The 14,224-nt window shown below is 38.7% G+C and overlaps 1 protein-coding gene across 1 annotated transcript in view; it reads left to right on the top strand.

The window, feature by feature from the left end:
• ANKRD27 (ankyrin repeat domain 27) overlaps nucleotides 1–14,224 on the top strand; it is a 76,651-nt gene that overhangs the window by 15,004 nt on the left and 47,423 nt on the right. The window contains 9 exon segments of the mRNA XM_043494972.1: nucleotides 908–1,040; nucleotides 7,874–7,963; nucleotides 8,740–8,867; nucleotides 9,420–9,502; nucleotides 10,307–10,422; nucleotides 11,694–11,786; nucleotides 12,251–12,448; nucleotides 12,799–12,858; nucleotides 12,958–13,074. Of these exon segments, the coding sequence (XP_043350907.1) occupies nucleotides 908–1,040; nucleotides 7,874–7,963; nucleotides 8,740–8,867; nucleotides 9,420–9,502; nucleotides 10,307–10,422; nucleotides 11,694–11,786; nucleotides 12,251–12,448; nucleotides 12,799–12,858; nucleotides 12,958–13,074 (1,018 nt within the window).

Genomic DNA, 14,224 nt, shown 5'->3' with positions numbered 1-14,224 from the left:
TTTTTCCCCTTCTGGACTTCTTGATGTGACCTACTTCATACCAAAATTCCTGACTTCATCTGTCTCAAAGCAGCCAGGAACCAATCCTCAATTCCCAGTTTAGTTCCTGGGGAACTTGACATTCAAAGGTGTGGAACACCTGGAGATTAATCAATATCCTGAGGGATAACGTAACTAGAATGTTACTGAAATTAACTTAACTATTTACTGATAATATCTAACATACTATTAATATCTAATTCCAGTATCCATAAAGGCATGAATCATGCATTTAGATGTACTTGCAATGTAACAGTTGCATTAGCATTGCGATCTTAGATGTGGCTTTTAACAGTGTTTTTTTTTTCTTTGTAAAAAAGGCATCTAAAATTAATGAAGTGCTTATGTTTTAAAGTACCATAGAATTTAGCACCGCCTCATAATCCTGGAAAGTGTGTCCATACTGAATGCTAAATGTATCCATATTTTGCAGAACTCTTCATTCTTTCATCCAGTAGTTTAAGGTCATTTTGTATGTAAGATCTTATCTTCCCTTGCTGGACAATTGGTTCAGCCTTTTCTATTCTCCCCTTTCTTCTCAGTTTCAAACAAATACTAAAATAACCCAAAACATAATGTAGTTTTATATGAAAAGGAAGTGAAATATTAGATTCTCATTGTGGGTCACATCCCTCCATGGAGTTCTTGGCATAAGTTTCCTTTGTTTTCCTTCCTAGGGCTCAGAACAAGCTCAGGGGTCTGTAAATATGGCTGCTAGCTCCTTGTGATGAGAGAATGTGAACTGGCTTCTAGTTCCATCCACTTCTCTCCCCTCTCTGAGTAGACTGAGCAGCAATATTAAAAATTAAGCCCCTCTACCCCACACCTTCATGAATCCTTAAGGATTAGTGTGTTTTCTTTACTTTAGGATGGCAAATTTGAGTTACATGAAAAACTTCAGGTTTTGCAGTTCAGCAAAGGATGAACTGGGATACTGCCTGACCTCTGCTGAGGCTGCTATAGAATATATCCGACAAGGAAACCTCTCCGACAGACCAACAGTAAGATAATTTTATGACAATATTTAGCACTTTACAAGTATTAACTGCTCCTTCTAATATCTTTTTAGAGGTAGGTATTTTTTCTTCTCTTACCAACAGAGGTGGGGAGGGGGAAGCTGAGTGACATCAGCTTCCACATTAGAAAAAAGAAGGAAGTGTCAGCCACTTGTCAGACCTTGGGATTTTCATGTCTCCAGTCTTGCAATGAATCTGTGCATCTCTGTCTGTGCTGGTGTAATATAATTCAGCAGAAAGCATTCAGTCTTCCAGGCCAGTGGTTATGTTCAGTCTGTCAGTGAAGTTTGGCCTCAAACATTTAATGGTGATCCAACAACAGGCTACTTAGGAGAGCTAGGTTCCATCTTTTGGGGGAAAATCTCAAACCCAGGGTCTCCATCTTTACCTGCACAGCCAGGAGGGAGGCAAAAGATCCCACTGCACTTCTTCGAAAAGAGTAGTGAGCTGGTGTCCTAGCTAATAGTCTTTCTCCAGTGTGGATGAGGGAAATGTGAGTTTCACTAGTGAGCACAACATAGTGAACATATCTGCTGCTTTACCTGACAAATCACTGGACTACCTTACCATCCCCTAGTTGCTTATAAAGCAAGTTGGGACACATAGCATGTTAAAGGTGCCATCTAATTCCAAATTCTTACTCTAGCCTGTTATGTGGATCAAAGGCTTTCAGTAATCTGAGGATAAATTAACAATTGATCTTCCATTCTATCTGTTTCTGATGAAGCATTTATTATCTAGAGTTTTGAGTCCTGAAAATGAATGGCATTTTGTAACTGGCAACAGTTAGATGTAGTGAATCCACAAGATATGAAAAGGAATGTGTACTGAGTAATCAAATTTAACTATAGACAAATGGTTATCTGTCAAACTGGAATACTCTGGGTGAAAATATCACACTTGCATGTTGCACAGTACTTAGCAAGATGTCATGTAGCCTGAAGCATACAACGTAATGAACTGCTATGGCTGGTTGTACAACAACACTATGTACAAAACCTGATCTTTTAAAACTGTAGTTCTAAAATATTTCTTAAGGAAAGAAGTTAAAATGACAGGATCACATAATGGTTTTTAGTAACTTTTAAAAAATGCTAGAATTTTTTTTATCTGTATCCAGTTGTCTTATTCGATAGCATGAAAGTTTTAACCTCAATACAGCATTCTAGAGCTTAGTGCCATGCTTTCTCTTAGAATGCGGTGCAGCCTTTTTCTTTAATGTTTATTTTAAAAACCCTGGCTCAAACCTACATCGTAGCAGTAGGAGTGGAAAAAAGGTTGCACTATAGATCAAAACAGAATTATTCAGCGAGACTTGACCACATGGTGCAGCTTCTAAATGTATTCCATTTATACTTTCCAAATAGTGGGCACTGGCTTTGGATTTCCCTCTTTGTGAAGCTGATGACATTTAACAAATGATTTATGCAATGCAAATAACTAACTCTGTGGCACCAGCATGATAGCCCACTGGTAACACAAAGCTCTGTGATGCTGGATGCCAGAGTTTGAAGCCCAGGTTTGCTCTTGGATCTCTAACCTAGCAGGGGTCAGAAATGCTGCAGATGCAGGGGATTAATTTCATGGTGGGTGAGCATGCCTTCTGTCAATTAGCTGCAGTCCCTGCAGGCCAATCAAGCGATAGTGCTGATGTGACTTTAAAAGCTGCCATGGTCAAAGGAGAGCTCCTGTGGCTTATTTAGGGTATGGAGCTGGCCTCTTACATGTGGAAAACAGACTAGGTCCTGAATTTAGATCGTGCTTGTTTCTTGTGCCAAGTGAGGAGAGCCTAAAAAAGACACCTACCTAGAGGTTTTTTTTTCTTTTTAAACAAAGTCCTTTTAAACTTAAACAAAGCTTTCAAAAAGTGTTCTGTAGTCTGCTTTTGTGATCTGTTTTGGTTAAGCTCTCAAAACACTCTAGAGTTTCTGCTCTTGCAAAAATAGGTGTTCCCGGTGTGATCTGGAAACCAAAGGATGTGAACATGGGACCAGAGAATTCAACAAGTCTGTCAACTGCATAGCACTGGAATCTGGATTACCGTGGCTTGACTGATTTGGCTCAATGTACAGGGTTTGGGGTGGGACAATTCCAGGGCACAATCTTAAAGCAAAACCTCTTTAACTTCAAAATTTTATTTAAAGAAATACTTTTATGGTAATATGCGATTTTGCTTTTCTGTGGTGCTCTTTTCACAAATCTGTGGCACTCTGAACTATTGAACATTTAGAAAAGAACATGACCTTTTGTATTTATCTCTTGTTGTATTGCTATATTGAATCCTGTTAAGAAAACATAATAAAGTGTTAATGTTAAACAAAGTTTGCAATTTTTCCTTTTTAATTTCAGCCATCAAAATGCTTGTAATTCTCAGTAATGTATGAATAGCAATAGTTCCAGCTCACTCTCAGTCCAGAAATATTTACATCTTTAAATTCCCTTAGTTCACGAACTGTTTTACAAAGATGCCAGTAAAAAAAAGCGCTGTTTTGAAGATGCCAGTAAAAAACTGTGTACTTGGTGGATTGTGGTCTCTTTTTTTTTTTTTTAAAGACAAAATTTTAGTTTTATATCAAACAAGTTGCTCATTTAAAAAGAAGAATAAAAATTGCCTTCCTCTAAGTCTGGTCCCATCTGTCTTCACATAACTGAACACAGCAATTCTTTACATTACAGGAGATCTCACTATATATTAAAGGTGGTGGTTCCAGTTTTCTGACAGTGCTGCTAATCTTGGATGTCTGTTCTGAGAATGAACACTAATTGATTCTTCCAAAGTTCCAAATAAGAGAACCAGAGACCTGAGCAGTGCCTCAGAGTATCTCCCTGGTACCAACTTGTTGCATTTGAAATCTGAAGCCAGAGTATATGCAAAGTAGTGATTCCAGCCTGGAGGGTTCATAAGCCTTTCAAATGACTGAGGACAGCACAGACTCTGAATGTGCTGGTGGCTCCTAGGTTTTTCTCTTCCTCTGGGCTTCCTTCCTACATCCAATTTCCATTGTTACCTAGCTGGTGAATGGTCCTGTTGATTTTTAAGGAAAGCCTGCAACAGCAGGGAGCAACAAGATCTGCTTCAGGCATCTAGGGAATCTCGTTCTTCTGCCCCCCCACTCTCTCTCTCCCCTCCCCTCCCCTTCCATGTCTGTGTGGGAAGAGTGCAGCAGGAGCCCTCTTCCTCCCACTGTCAACAGAGGGGATTGAAAGCTGGGACTCCATGGTGGCCCCATAATTAGTGTCATTTCTAGGGATGTGCAGACCAGGGAATTCTACAGTGCTCCTTTAGCAGCTGCAGCACTGTGGCTTGGTGGCAGCAATAACGTTTATTCTAAAAAAAAAAAAAAGATGGGAAGCTGGAAAATGACAGCACCCACATGGGGTGGGGAAGTGAAATTGGGGCCACTCTGCACCAGCACTCCCTCTCCTCCTCTGTTGGGTGCCTGGCCAGTCTGAATTTTCTGGATTACCCCAATAAAAAGGGATCTGAGAACTGGCACTATGAGCCATGTGCAGCGATGAGTAGAGCCAGGAACTAGCACAAAGCACCCAGGAGCTGCTGAACAGGAAAGAGCAAAATTCCCAGTGAAGGGTAGGGTGGGAGGAGGGTGGTGTATACAGAAAAGGGTAAAAACTCAGGGTAGTAATGTAATCTCTGCTGCTCTCAGCAACTGAAGAACTTTTCTATTTAGTTCTGCCCCTGCAAAGAATAAATCAATGGGTCTTCAGTTTTCTGGCTCGGACACTAGTTACTAGGCCAAGTTTCTGGCTCTTTGCTTGCCATAGGATCCTGCTGAATTCTTCACTCTGTTCCAAGGTGTCCAATACTGGGGGGAGGGAGGGAAATGGAGGAGTTAAATGGTAAGGAAAGATGCTGAATCTCTAGTTCAGCTGTGACCACTCCTGATGCTGCTTGCAGTGGGGACAGATAGCTTCTGAAGGAGCTGCTAGCAGTCAGCCTGCTCCTTCTTAGCCCTTCCCTCCACCAGTCCCTAGAGCACCCAACTGTGGGCAAAACACATAGGGAAGAATCAGCCTATCCAAGGCAATAATAGGCAGCAGGACTGGCCTGTTGACAGCATCTCTCTCTTAGCACTTTGAAAAAGCAAATGAGAAGACCAGAGGCACAGTGGACAAAACTCAAGAGATTGAGGCACAGCTGGGAGAGGAGTTGAAAAGTGAGCCCATGTCTAAATGAACCTATTGTATGGGTGGTAAAATGGATAGGGAGTGGAGGAGCATGTGGGTTATAAGGGCCCCTCTTTGAATTTGTGCCCATGGATAGTTGGGCTGGCAGGGGGGCAGTAATGAAGGGCTTTCGTTTAATGGGCCAGAATGTACCAAGTTCTAGTTCAGAGATTCTGAACCCAACACCTGCTGTGTGTGTGTGTAGGGGGGTAGAATCTGGAAGAGAAGACTTTCACACTGATACATGGACAGTACATGACCTCAACCATCCAAGAGTTCTGCACATCCTCAGAAGGCCTAAAGTGGTGGTCATTATAATAAATATCCCCTCTAATTAGTGACCCATATCAGCACTGATGGAAATTGAGGTATTTACTGTCCTGGACTCAGTTATTGTCTGAGGATTTTGGCAAGGGTTGAAGGCAGGTTCTAATATATTTCACTGTCTCTCTTGTCCTTGATAAGGGATGATATGTGCTTAAAAGTTCTCTAATTTCTGGGAATGCAATCTATCTTGTCCTACTGCAACACAAGCAATGTTTTGGTAATTATCTGGAGTATTCTAACCAAAACAATCCATTCAGGGGACCATGCTCTACTCCCAAACAAATGAAACACTCATTCTCACTCACTGAAGTGTGGAACACAGTAGAACATGCAATTTATCCTTTCAATTATCTTGCTTGTAGGAATGGTCAATACTCAATGTTTCAGAAGGTTACCCATTCATTATTTCTCTTTATTCCCATGTAGGAATATGTGCCAGTTATGTAGCAGGGCAGACTCTTTCCTGATATTTCATATGTGACAAGCTTGTGCTCTGGAGCATGAGGACTGCCATCATTTGGGGAAGGGGGAAATAGTGCTGAACTACTTGCCTGGGATTTCTGGTGTTCATTAATTCCATAGATTGTGATTACTCACAGTATTAAAACTATCTCTGATCAATTGCACTACACACTCAGGCCAACATTTTCAAACCTGGGTGTCTCTAATTAGGCCCTAAAATCCTCATTTTGACACCTACCTGTCAACTCATCCAGTGGGAGCAGCAGCTGCTACATCACCAAAACCTCTGAAAAGCCTGCCTACCTATTTAGGTACCAGAACGCGAGGCACCCAGGTTTGAAAATGTTGGTGTCTCCTGCTGTCTTTTCTGTGTGTAACTAAAACACAAACACAAACCAATTTAGAGGATATACATGTTCTCTAGTCTCGCATCACAGTATTGAGTTTTTACATGTCTGTATTGAGTTTTCCATTGTAGATCAGTCATATGCATAGTTTAAAAACTATTCCATGGTTTAGCGTGCATAACTAAATACAGGGGCATCTAGTGATCAAAGCCAAGCAAGTTCTTAGAATAATTAGTGCTTTAAAATTTTGTGTGGAAAATGCTTGTTTTCTTCTTTGAAATGTTAAAGATTGTACACCCTTTGGGAGAGAACAGCTCAATATAAGTGCAAGCAAATTGAGTTCCTTTTATTCATCTTACAATTGTAAATTTAGTGACTAATGAAATTCCTGTAAGGAGAGCACAGCTCGTGAGGTTTATGAAAAATAATATAATAGCACATACACCCATAATCCTTTGCAAGTTTTCATCCTAAAATTTCTCTATATCAAGCATGTTTAACTATTGAAAGAAACCGTAATTATAGCTAAATTATCTAGAAGCGCAAGTCTGAACCAAACAGATTTGTGTTTCTATTCAATTCTTAAAAGAGTAGTCCTAGTGGTGATGGTGGCTTTATAAATGGTTTTGAGAGGCTTTCTCCATAAGATCACCTACTGTGTTAACATTAAAACCTCAGGGATCCAAGTTTCCAGAAAAGCTGTTGTACTCCCCATTCCAGTACCACCAGGAAACCTGAGTGGTCTTGTGTTCATTTGCTCTGTATTGATTTTTCTAATGCTTCAGTTTGACATGCTGCCTTGTAACCTTCACACACAGGGTACTGGCTGAGTACTTGTTACATGTAAATACAGGAACTGTTGTTTTGAAATTTCATGTCAAATGCTGAAGAATGGGTCTCTGTCAAATACATTTAATCTCAACTAGTATTACTGGAGCTAACTTGGCAGATTTTGTGTCCACGTTAGGTAGAGAAGCCTTCAGCTGAATCCAGCATGATGCTGAGGGGCTTTCTGATTCTGGGGCTGCTTCTTGACTCTGCTACATGGCTGGCAACAGATAGTATCTGCACTGGGCCTGTTTTTAGGCAGTAGCTTTGTGACTGTCCATCTTACTCTTTGGCACATACCCTTTAGTCTGTGTTTTATATGAGGCATATCTCTCACCAACTTGGCCACTTCAAAAGCTGCTTTTACTTTGGTTTTTCTGATAGAAAAATATTTTTATTTTGTTAATGAAACTCAGATGTCTAAGGTGTGCCCGAGAATTATTTTATGGACTAACATCCAGTTAGCTGACAGGGAATGCTCTTGTACAAACGTACAAAATCATTGATACAGAATTTTAAGTATTAAATCAAACTTTTAGGCTTTAACCTGTTACATAAGCTAAGAGCTGGTAAATATAAGTATTGCATATTTAAAAATAACTTTTTATAAAACTACTTTCTTTTTACTGATATATGGAATATTGATTGACATGGCTTGTTTCTTTTCAGGAATCTGAGAAGTTTAGTGACAAGTTCTTGAGACAAAGAATGAACTTGCTGTCCCAGATGTCCATGACTCCAATAGATTGCTTGTTCAAGGTGAAAAATCTGCATTGCAGAACATTATATATGTGCAATCTCTTACACACAGTTTTCTAGACTATAACACACACTTTGTAATGACTTTGTCATGTTGCTTGTGCTTTAGATTGCCAAAAAAGCCATATGTTAGACTATAAAAGGTGCCTGGGTAATCAGTGCCTTGCAGTTTTGTGCCAAAGCGTCTGCAAGTTGGCAATGTATTCTTACAGATTTTAGCACAGATACAAATGGAGCTGGAATAGTGCTGCTGGAATAGTCAATGGCCCGTTAAAACAAAGTTGCAATGCCAATGGCTGTTAGTCTCTAGAGACTTTGGTACCTAAAATCAAGAAGTTTTGCTGAAAAAAAAAATCTAAAGTGCAGTCACCTCCCATCTCCTACATATTTTGTTAATCAATCTCACAATGTAATTCTAAAAAGGAGAATTTTACCTGTGCAAAGACACAAAGCAGAGCTACTAATTATACATATTTACATGTATGGCTAGAGACTGCAAGTAATAATGTGTCTGTAACTGAGTCTGGAAGAAAACAATGTGAATTTTGTTTTAATTTTTTTTTATGAAAAGCAAACCAAGATCAGATCTAAGGGCTATTTATACTGAAAACTCATTGGGGATTATGTGCAGCAGCCCTATCCAGCCTTGCACCGGTTCTCCTAGTGCTTCATTTATAATCGGTTGCTTTGGTTTTGTGCTTCAGTGGATGAAGTAGATTTTATTTTAAGCTTTTTCACATCAATACCTCACTCTTCCTCCTCTTGGTCTTTTGTAGTATATTGCTTCAGGTAACCAGGAGGAAGTGGAACGATTACTAAGTCATGGTGATAGTGATAAAGACACTGTACAGAAAATGTGTCATCCACTCTGTTTCTGTGACAACTGCGAGAAGCTAGTTTCTGGGTAAGGATTCTTCATCTCCATATGAAAAGCTTTCTAAAGGTCTGCGTTCTGGGATTTCCTTTAGAGTATGAAGGCAATACTGGAATGTGCAGTGCTTTGTCCAGAAAATTCTTCTGGGTGGAAGGGATATTGGCTGCATTTTAGCATTGTATGTGTGTGTATGTATCTAGGTTGAGAGGGACAGAAGAAATTGTAGGTGTCTCAGAATTATGCATGCAGATTTGAATAGGAAAGTATTGAAAAGCTCGGAGCTCAGTTACCTAGATAGGGGAGATAGTCTGACATCCTTTGGACATGTTAAAGAGTGACTCTCTTCTCTGTATTTGGATTTCACAGTCAAAAGAATAGATGTCTGGATTTTTTTTTCTTTTGGCTAAGTAAAAAACCCATATGGAATAATCTGTTAATGAGAAATGATAGAGGGTAAATAGGTTTGAAAACTTAAATAGGTGTAAAAACTATGTAGAGTAAATGAGTGTGTGCGTGTGTAAACTTTCTCCAGTACCTGATATACAGCTAACTTACGTTCTTGAAAACTATCCTGTTTTATAGGAAGATGAATGATCCTTCCATTGTCACTCCATTTTCCAGAGATGACAGGGGATACACACCACTTCATATAGCTGCTATTTATGGTGAGTACTGCTGTATTTCCATGACTGTGTAATATTTACCTTCTGTTTACTCTTCATTAAGTCCTTGAAAGAGGGGACACATTATCTTATTTTTCAACTTATATTCTGTGATGAGTTTTGCATGAACTATATTTTACTTGTGGGATAGACAAACAGAAATCTTGACCCAGAATGAAACTCTTGTATTCTTCCCTTCAGCCCAGGTGCTCTTGTATGCATTTTCTTTTGGTTTCTTATTTGTTTTTGCCTTGGCATTTCCTTCAGCCAGATGGGTAGATTAGGAGGTATCCTCAGAAAGGAGATATCCTATTACAAACTGACAGCGTATGTAGTAAGTCTTATATACATCCTGTAGCCTAGTATATGTGGCATGATATATGCTATCCCTCCTCACTCGTTGAATGTGCATCCTGGTCCTGACCTCAGGCTTGTAAGCAGACACATTAATCTACTCTGGAGATTTTTTTTTTCATTTGTTCTTGCTTTTATTACCTTTGACTTGCACAGTACATATGCCAAGGGCAGAGCACTTTGTGTGACATCAGTTTACTTTCCATTCCCTGTTCACCCTCAAGATACAGGTGCAGTTTAGTTGCAGTTAGGGGCCCCCTTTCTTAGCTGTGCCCTTGAATAATCTGTAGTAACTTGACTGTTCATTACAAAGAGCAAGTACTAAGAAAGTGAATATGCAGTGTGCACAAGAATGAAGAGTGTCAAGGTTTGAAGTTCACATTTTAGTTTGAAAAGTAACTTTTCCTGTGAGATGTTTACTTCTCAGTTTTAATGACCACATATTTTCCATAGGGCAAGCATCATTAATTGACCTGTTAGTTTCCAAAGGAGCTGTAGTCAATGCTACAGATTACCATGGTTCAACACCTCTTCACCTTGCCTGTCAGAAAGGATATCAGAACGTTACAGTAAGCACTGAAAGGCTTAACCAATGAATTTTTTTAATACATATATAAGTTGAAGAAAAAACAAATCTCACTATTGCTGCTCTACTGATACCATTGTTCAGGGATGCAAAATCTTCATTATAACTGTGTGCTATCACACTTCAGGGCCTTTCAGCACTTTAATTAAATGCTAAACTTTATAGGTTTATAATCCAGATGTCAAAATTTTCTCAGATCTTCAAGATCTCATGTTGAGAATAAATTCTTGTTCCCTCTGTTCTCTTAGTTCAAGTTTGGTTTTTTTTAATTTTATTTAACATTTTCTAAATTAGTTTGAAAACTAGATTTTGAGAGGTTTGCCAAATGTGACATGCTTTTCTGCATTTCCAAAACTCAAGTAGCCTTATTATCTCCAGTTACCTTTTGTAAGACCATTAGTTCAGAGTGGGATTTGTATGGCTTTGCTTATTTCTGAATAACTCACTTGTTAGTCATTATGCATGCATAGTATTTTCAATATGTTTTTTAATTCATGTCTAATGTTTAGCACAGACTGATAAGATAGTGGAATCTCTGCTCTGGATTGTTGCAAAAGAGCTATTATGATCAGTCAAGTAAATACAATGCTTTAAAAATTGTTTTGAAAATAGACTAATCATACAGTTCAGTCAGTTGTTGTACACTTGAATTTTTTAACAAATGTTTTATATAATATTACAACAACTCAGATATTCAAAACTAAGAAATTCAGAGAGAGGGATGAAATGATGCACTTAATTAAACCCATTGAGCCTTGCCTTTACAAAAAGAAAAGGAGTACTTGTGGCACCTTAGAGACTAACAAATTTATTAGAGCATAAGCTTTCATGAGCTACAGCTCACTTCATCGGATGCATTCGATGTCTCTAAGGTGCCACAAGTACTCCTTTTCTTTTTGCGAATACAGACTAACACGGCTGCTACTCTGAAATTTGCCTTTACAGCGCTCTTAGAACACTGACTGAATATACATGTTATCTGTGCTGAAGTACCTAGCTACAGTGGATGATTTAGAGTTAGTCTGCAGATATACTCTGTGGTTTTTACATAGTGTGTGACAAGAACTGGAGCAAAATAGTGGCATGAAGCCAAGGACAACCATCTTTACTTACTGGTTTAAAGTAGAAGAGATCTGATTCTATTTGTACTATAGTAATTCATCATCCTAGAAACCTAAAGGGTGCTACAGCAGTAACAATTGTTTGTCCATTAATCTTCTGTTATTTAGATGTTGACTTTCTTTTTCTTTTAAGCTTCTCTTGTTGCACTATAAGGCAAGTACAGATGTTCAAGACAATAATGGCAATACTCCACTTCATTTAGCCTGCACTTATGGTCATGAGGATGTAAGTAATTGTTTTGTAACAAACTAAATAGATATCCTAATAGGATTACTGCATGCAATGAAATTGTGATGCCAATTTGGATTACATTTGTTTATTTAAAAAAGTAAATAAAACATAGTTTTGGAGGATGACTCTTTAATTCATATTTAATATTCATATTAATATTCATGAATATTAATTCATATTCATATTCACAGGCACTTTATTATATCATAGTATTTGTTTAATGTAGGTATCCATTTACATTGGTGTAGCTGCTAGAAATCCTAGTTGTTTGGGTCCCTTGTATTCATTGTTTGTTTATTATGACCTTTTAAAAAATGACATATATTTGATAAAAAACCTACCCAAGAGAGTAGATTCTAGGATCTGCAATAAAACCAGCATTATTGTTCAGATTCCATATGTTATGTGGATTGGGAACCAGTGGTATAATTCATTGGTGGTTTTTCTTTTCTTTCCAGTGTGTCAAAGCTTTAGTCTATTATGATGTACACTCTTGTAGACTAGATACTGGTAACGAAAAAGGAGATACTGCCCTCCATATAGCTGCTCGCTGGGGCTATCAAGGAATAATAGAAGTCCTGCTGCAGAATGGAGCCAACCCAGATATTCAAAACCGGATGAAAGAGACTTCCTTGCAGTGTGCATTAAATTCTAAGGTATTCTTCCCAATCTGCTAGCAGGGAGAAATGCATTTTTAAAATGCATTTCCACAGTGATTTAGCTGTATTTGAAGCTTAGTTGTGAATGGGATATGTGGGCATGTACTCTTACAATTAAAAATAATTTCCATTCACTTTTAAGAAAGGAAGCTCATATTTTACATCTTAAAATGCATGGCAGTGTTTTTATTTAGTATGAAATGTAAACATTGCAAATTGTTGCTTTAATCTGATCCGTCGTAATCGCTTTTGCTGATATTAAGTGGTTGGCTAATTTGTGTTTCCATCAGTAAATTCCTCTTGAAATTGAGTTACATTGTATCTCTTCATTAATATTTTTTCTGCAGATTTTATCATTGATGGAATTAAACTACCTAACATTTGAAAGGGGACAGAGTGCTTCTGAGGTAACAGTGTGAATTGCTAATCTTTTGCATACATTTTAGCTATTTAACATGAGCATGTAAACCCTCTTGTTTGTTTTGTTTTTGTTGACCTGATTAAAGTCTCCAGTTAGGTCTCCTCAGCATTCAGCAGACACCTTCAGCAGAGGGTCATCTGCCTCTAGCTTGTCATCAGCGTCAGCAGACACCAGACAAGAAGTTAAAAATAATTACAAAGAGGTAAGAGTAATAAAAGCTTGGTATTTAGCTGTGCAAAGGTAGCCTTGAGTGCCAATTCTACAGTGTCATTTTAAATTACTCCCCCAGGCATAGCTGTCTGGGATAGCTAATTAACAGTAAGCAATAAGCATAAGCTAGTCCTGCACTGATAGTAAACTAAGAGAGAGCTCCAGAAAAGGGTAATGGAAGTTTTTTCACTTCAGCCAAAGGGAAAAATCCTCACTTGTCTCCTTTAAACATACTATAACTTTCCTGCTCTGAGAAGGATTCCATGGCAAGAGAGCTCATGTACTGTACTTTCTCAGCACTTCACTAAGCATAAGTAAGTCAAAAGAAAAGGACTACTTGTGGCACCTTAGAGACTAACAAATTTATTAGAGCATAAGCTTTCGTGAGCTACAGCTCACTTCATCGGATGCATTTGGTGGAAAAAACAGAGGAGAGATTTATATACACACACAGAGAACATGAAACAATGGGTTTATCATACATACTGTAAGGAGCGTGATCACTTAAGATAAGCCATCACCAGCAGCAGGGGGGGGAAAAGAGGAAAACCTTTCATGGTGACAAGCAAGGTAGGCTAATTCCAGCAGTTAACAAGAATATCAGAGGAACAGTGGGGGGTGGGGTGGGGGGGGAGAAATACCATGGGGAAATAGTTTTACTTTGTGTAATGACTCATCCATTCCCAGTCTCTGTTCAAGCCTAAGTTAATTGTATCCAGTTTGCAAATTAATTCCAATTCAGCAGTCTCTCGTTGGAGTCTGTTTTTGAAGCTTTTTTGTTGAAGGATAGCCACTCTTAGGTCTGTAATCGAGTGACCAGAGAGATTGAAGTGTTCTCCAACTGGTTTTTGAATGTTATAATTCTTGACGTCTGATTTGTGTCCATTCATTCTTTTACGTAGAGACTGTCCAGTTTGGCCAATGTACATGGCAGAGGGGCATTGCTGGCACATGATGGCATATATCACATTGGTAGATGCACAGGTGAACGAGCCTCTGATAGTGTGGCTGATGTGATTAGGCCCTATGATGGTATCCCCTGAACAGATATGTGGACAGAGTTGGCAACGGGCTTTGTTGCAGGGATAGGTTCCTGGGTTAGTGGTTCTGTTGTGTGGTGTGTGGTTGCTGGTGAGTATTTG

This window comes from Dermochelys coriacea, chromosome 12 (genome assembly GCF_009764565.3).
Source record: "Dermochelys coriacea isolate rDerCor1 chromosome 12, rDerCor1.pri.v4, whole genome shotgun sequence".
Taxonomy (NCBI): Eukaryota; Metazoa; Chordata; order Testudines; family Dermochelyidae; genus Dermochelys; species Dermochelys coriacea.
The sequence above is the reverse complement of the archived record's forward strand: the minus strand, read 5'-3'. Positions and strand labels throughout refer to the sequence as shown.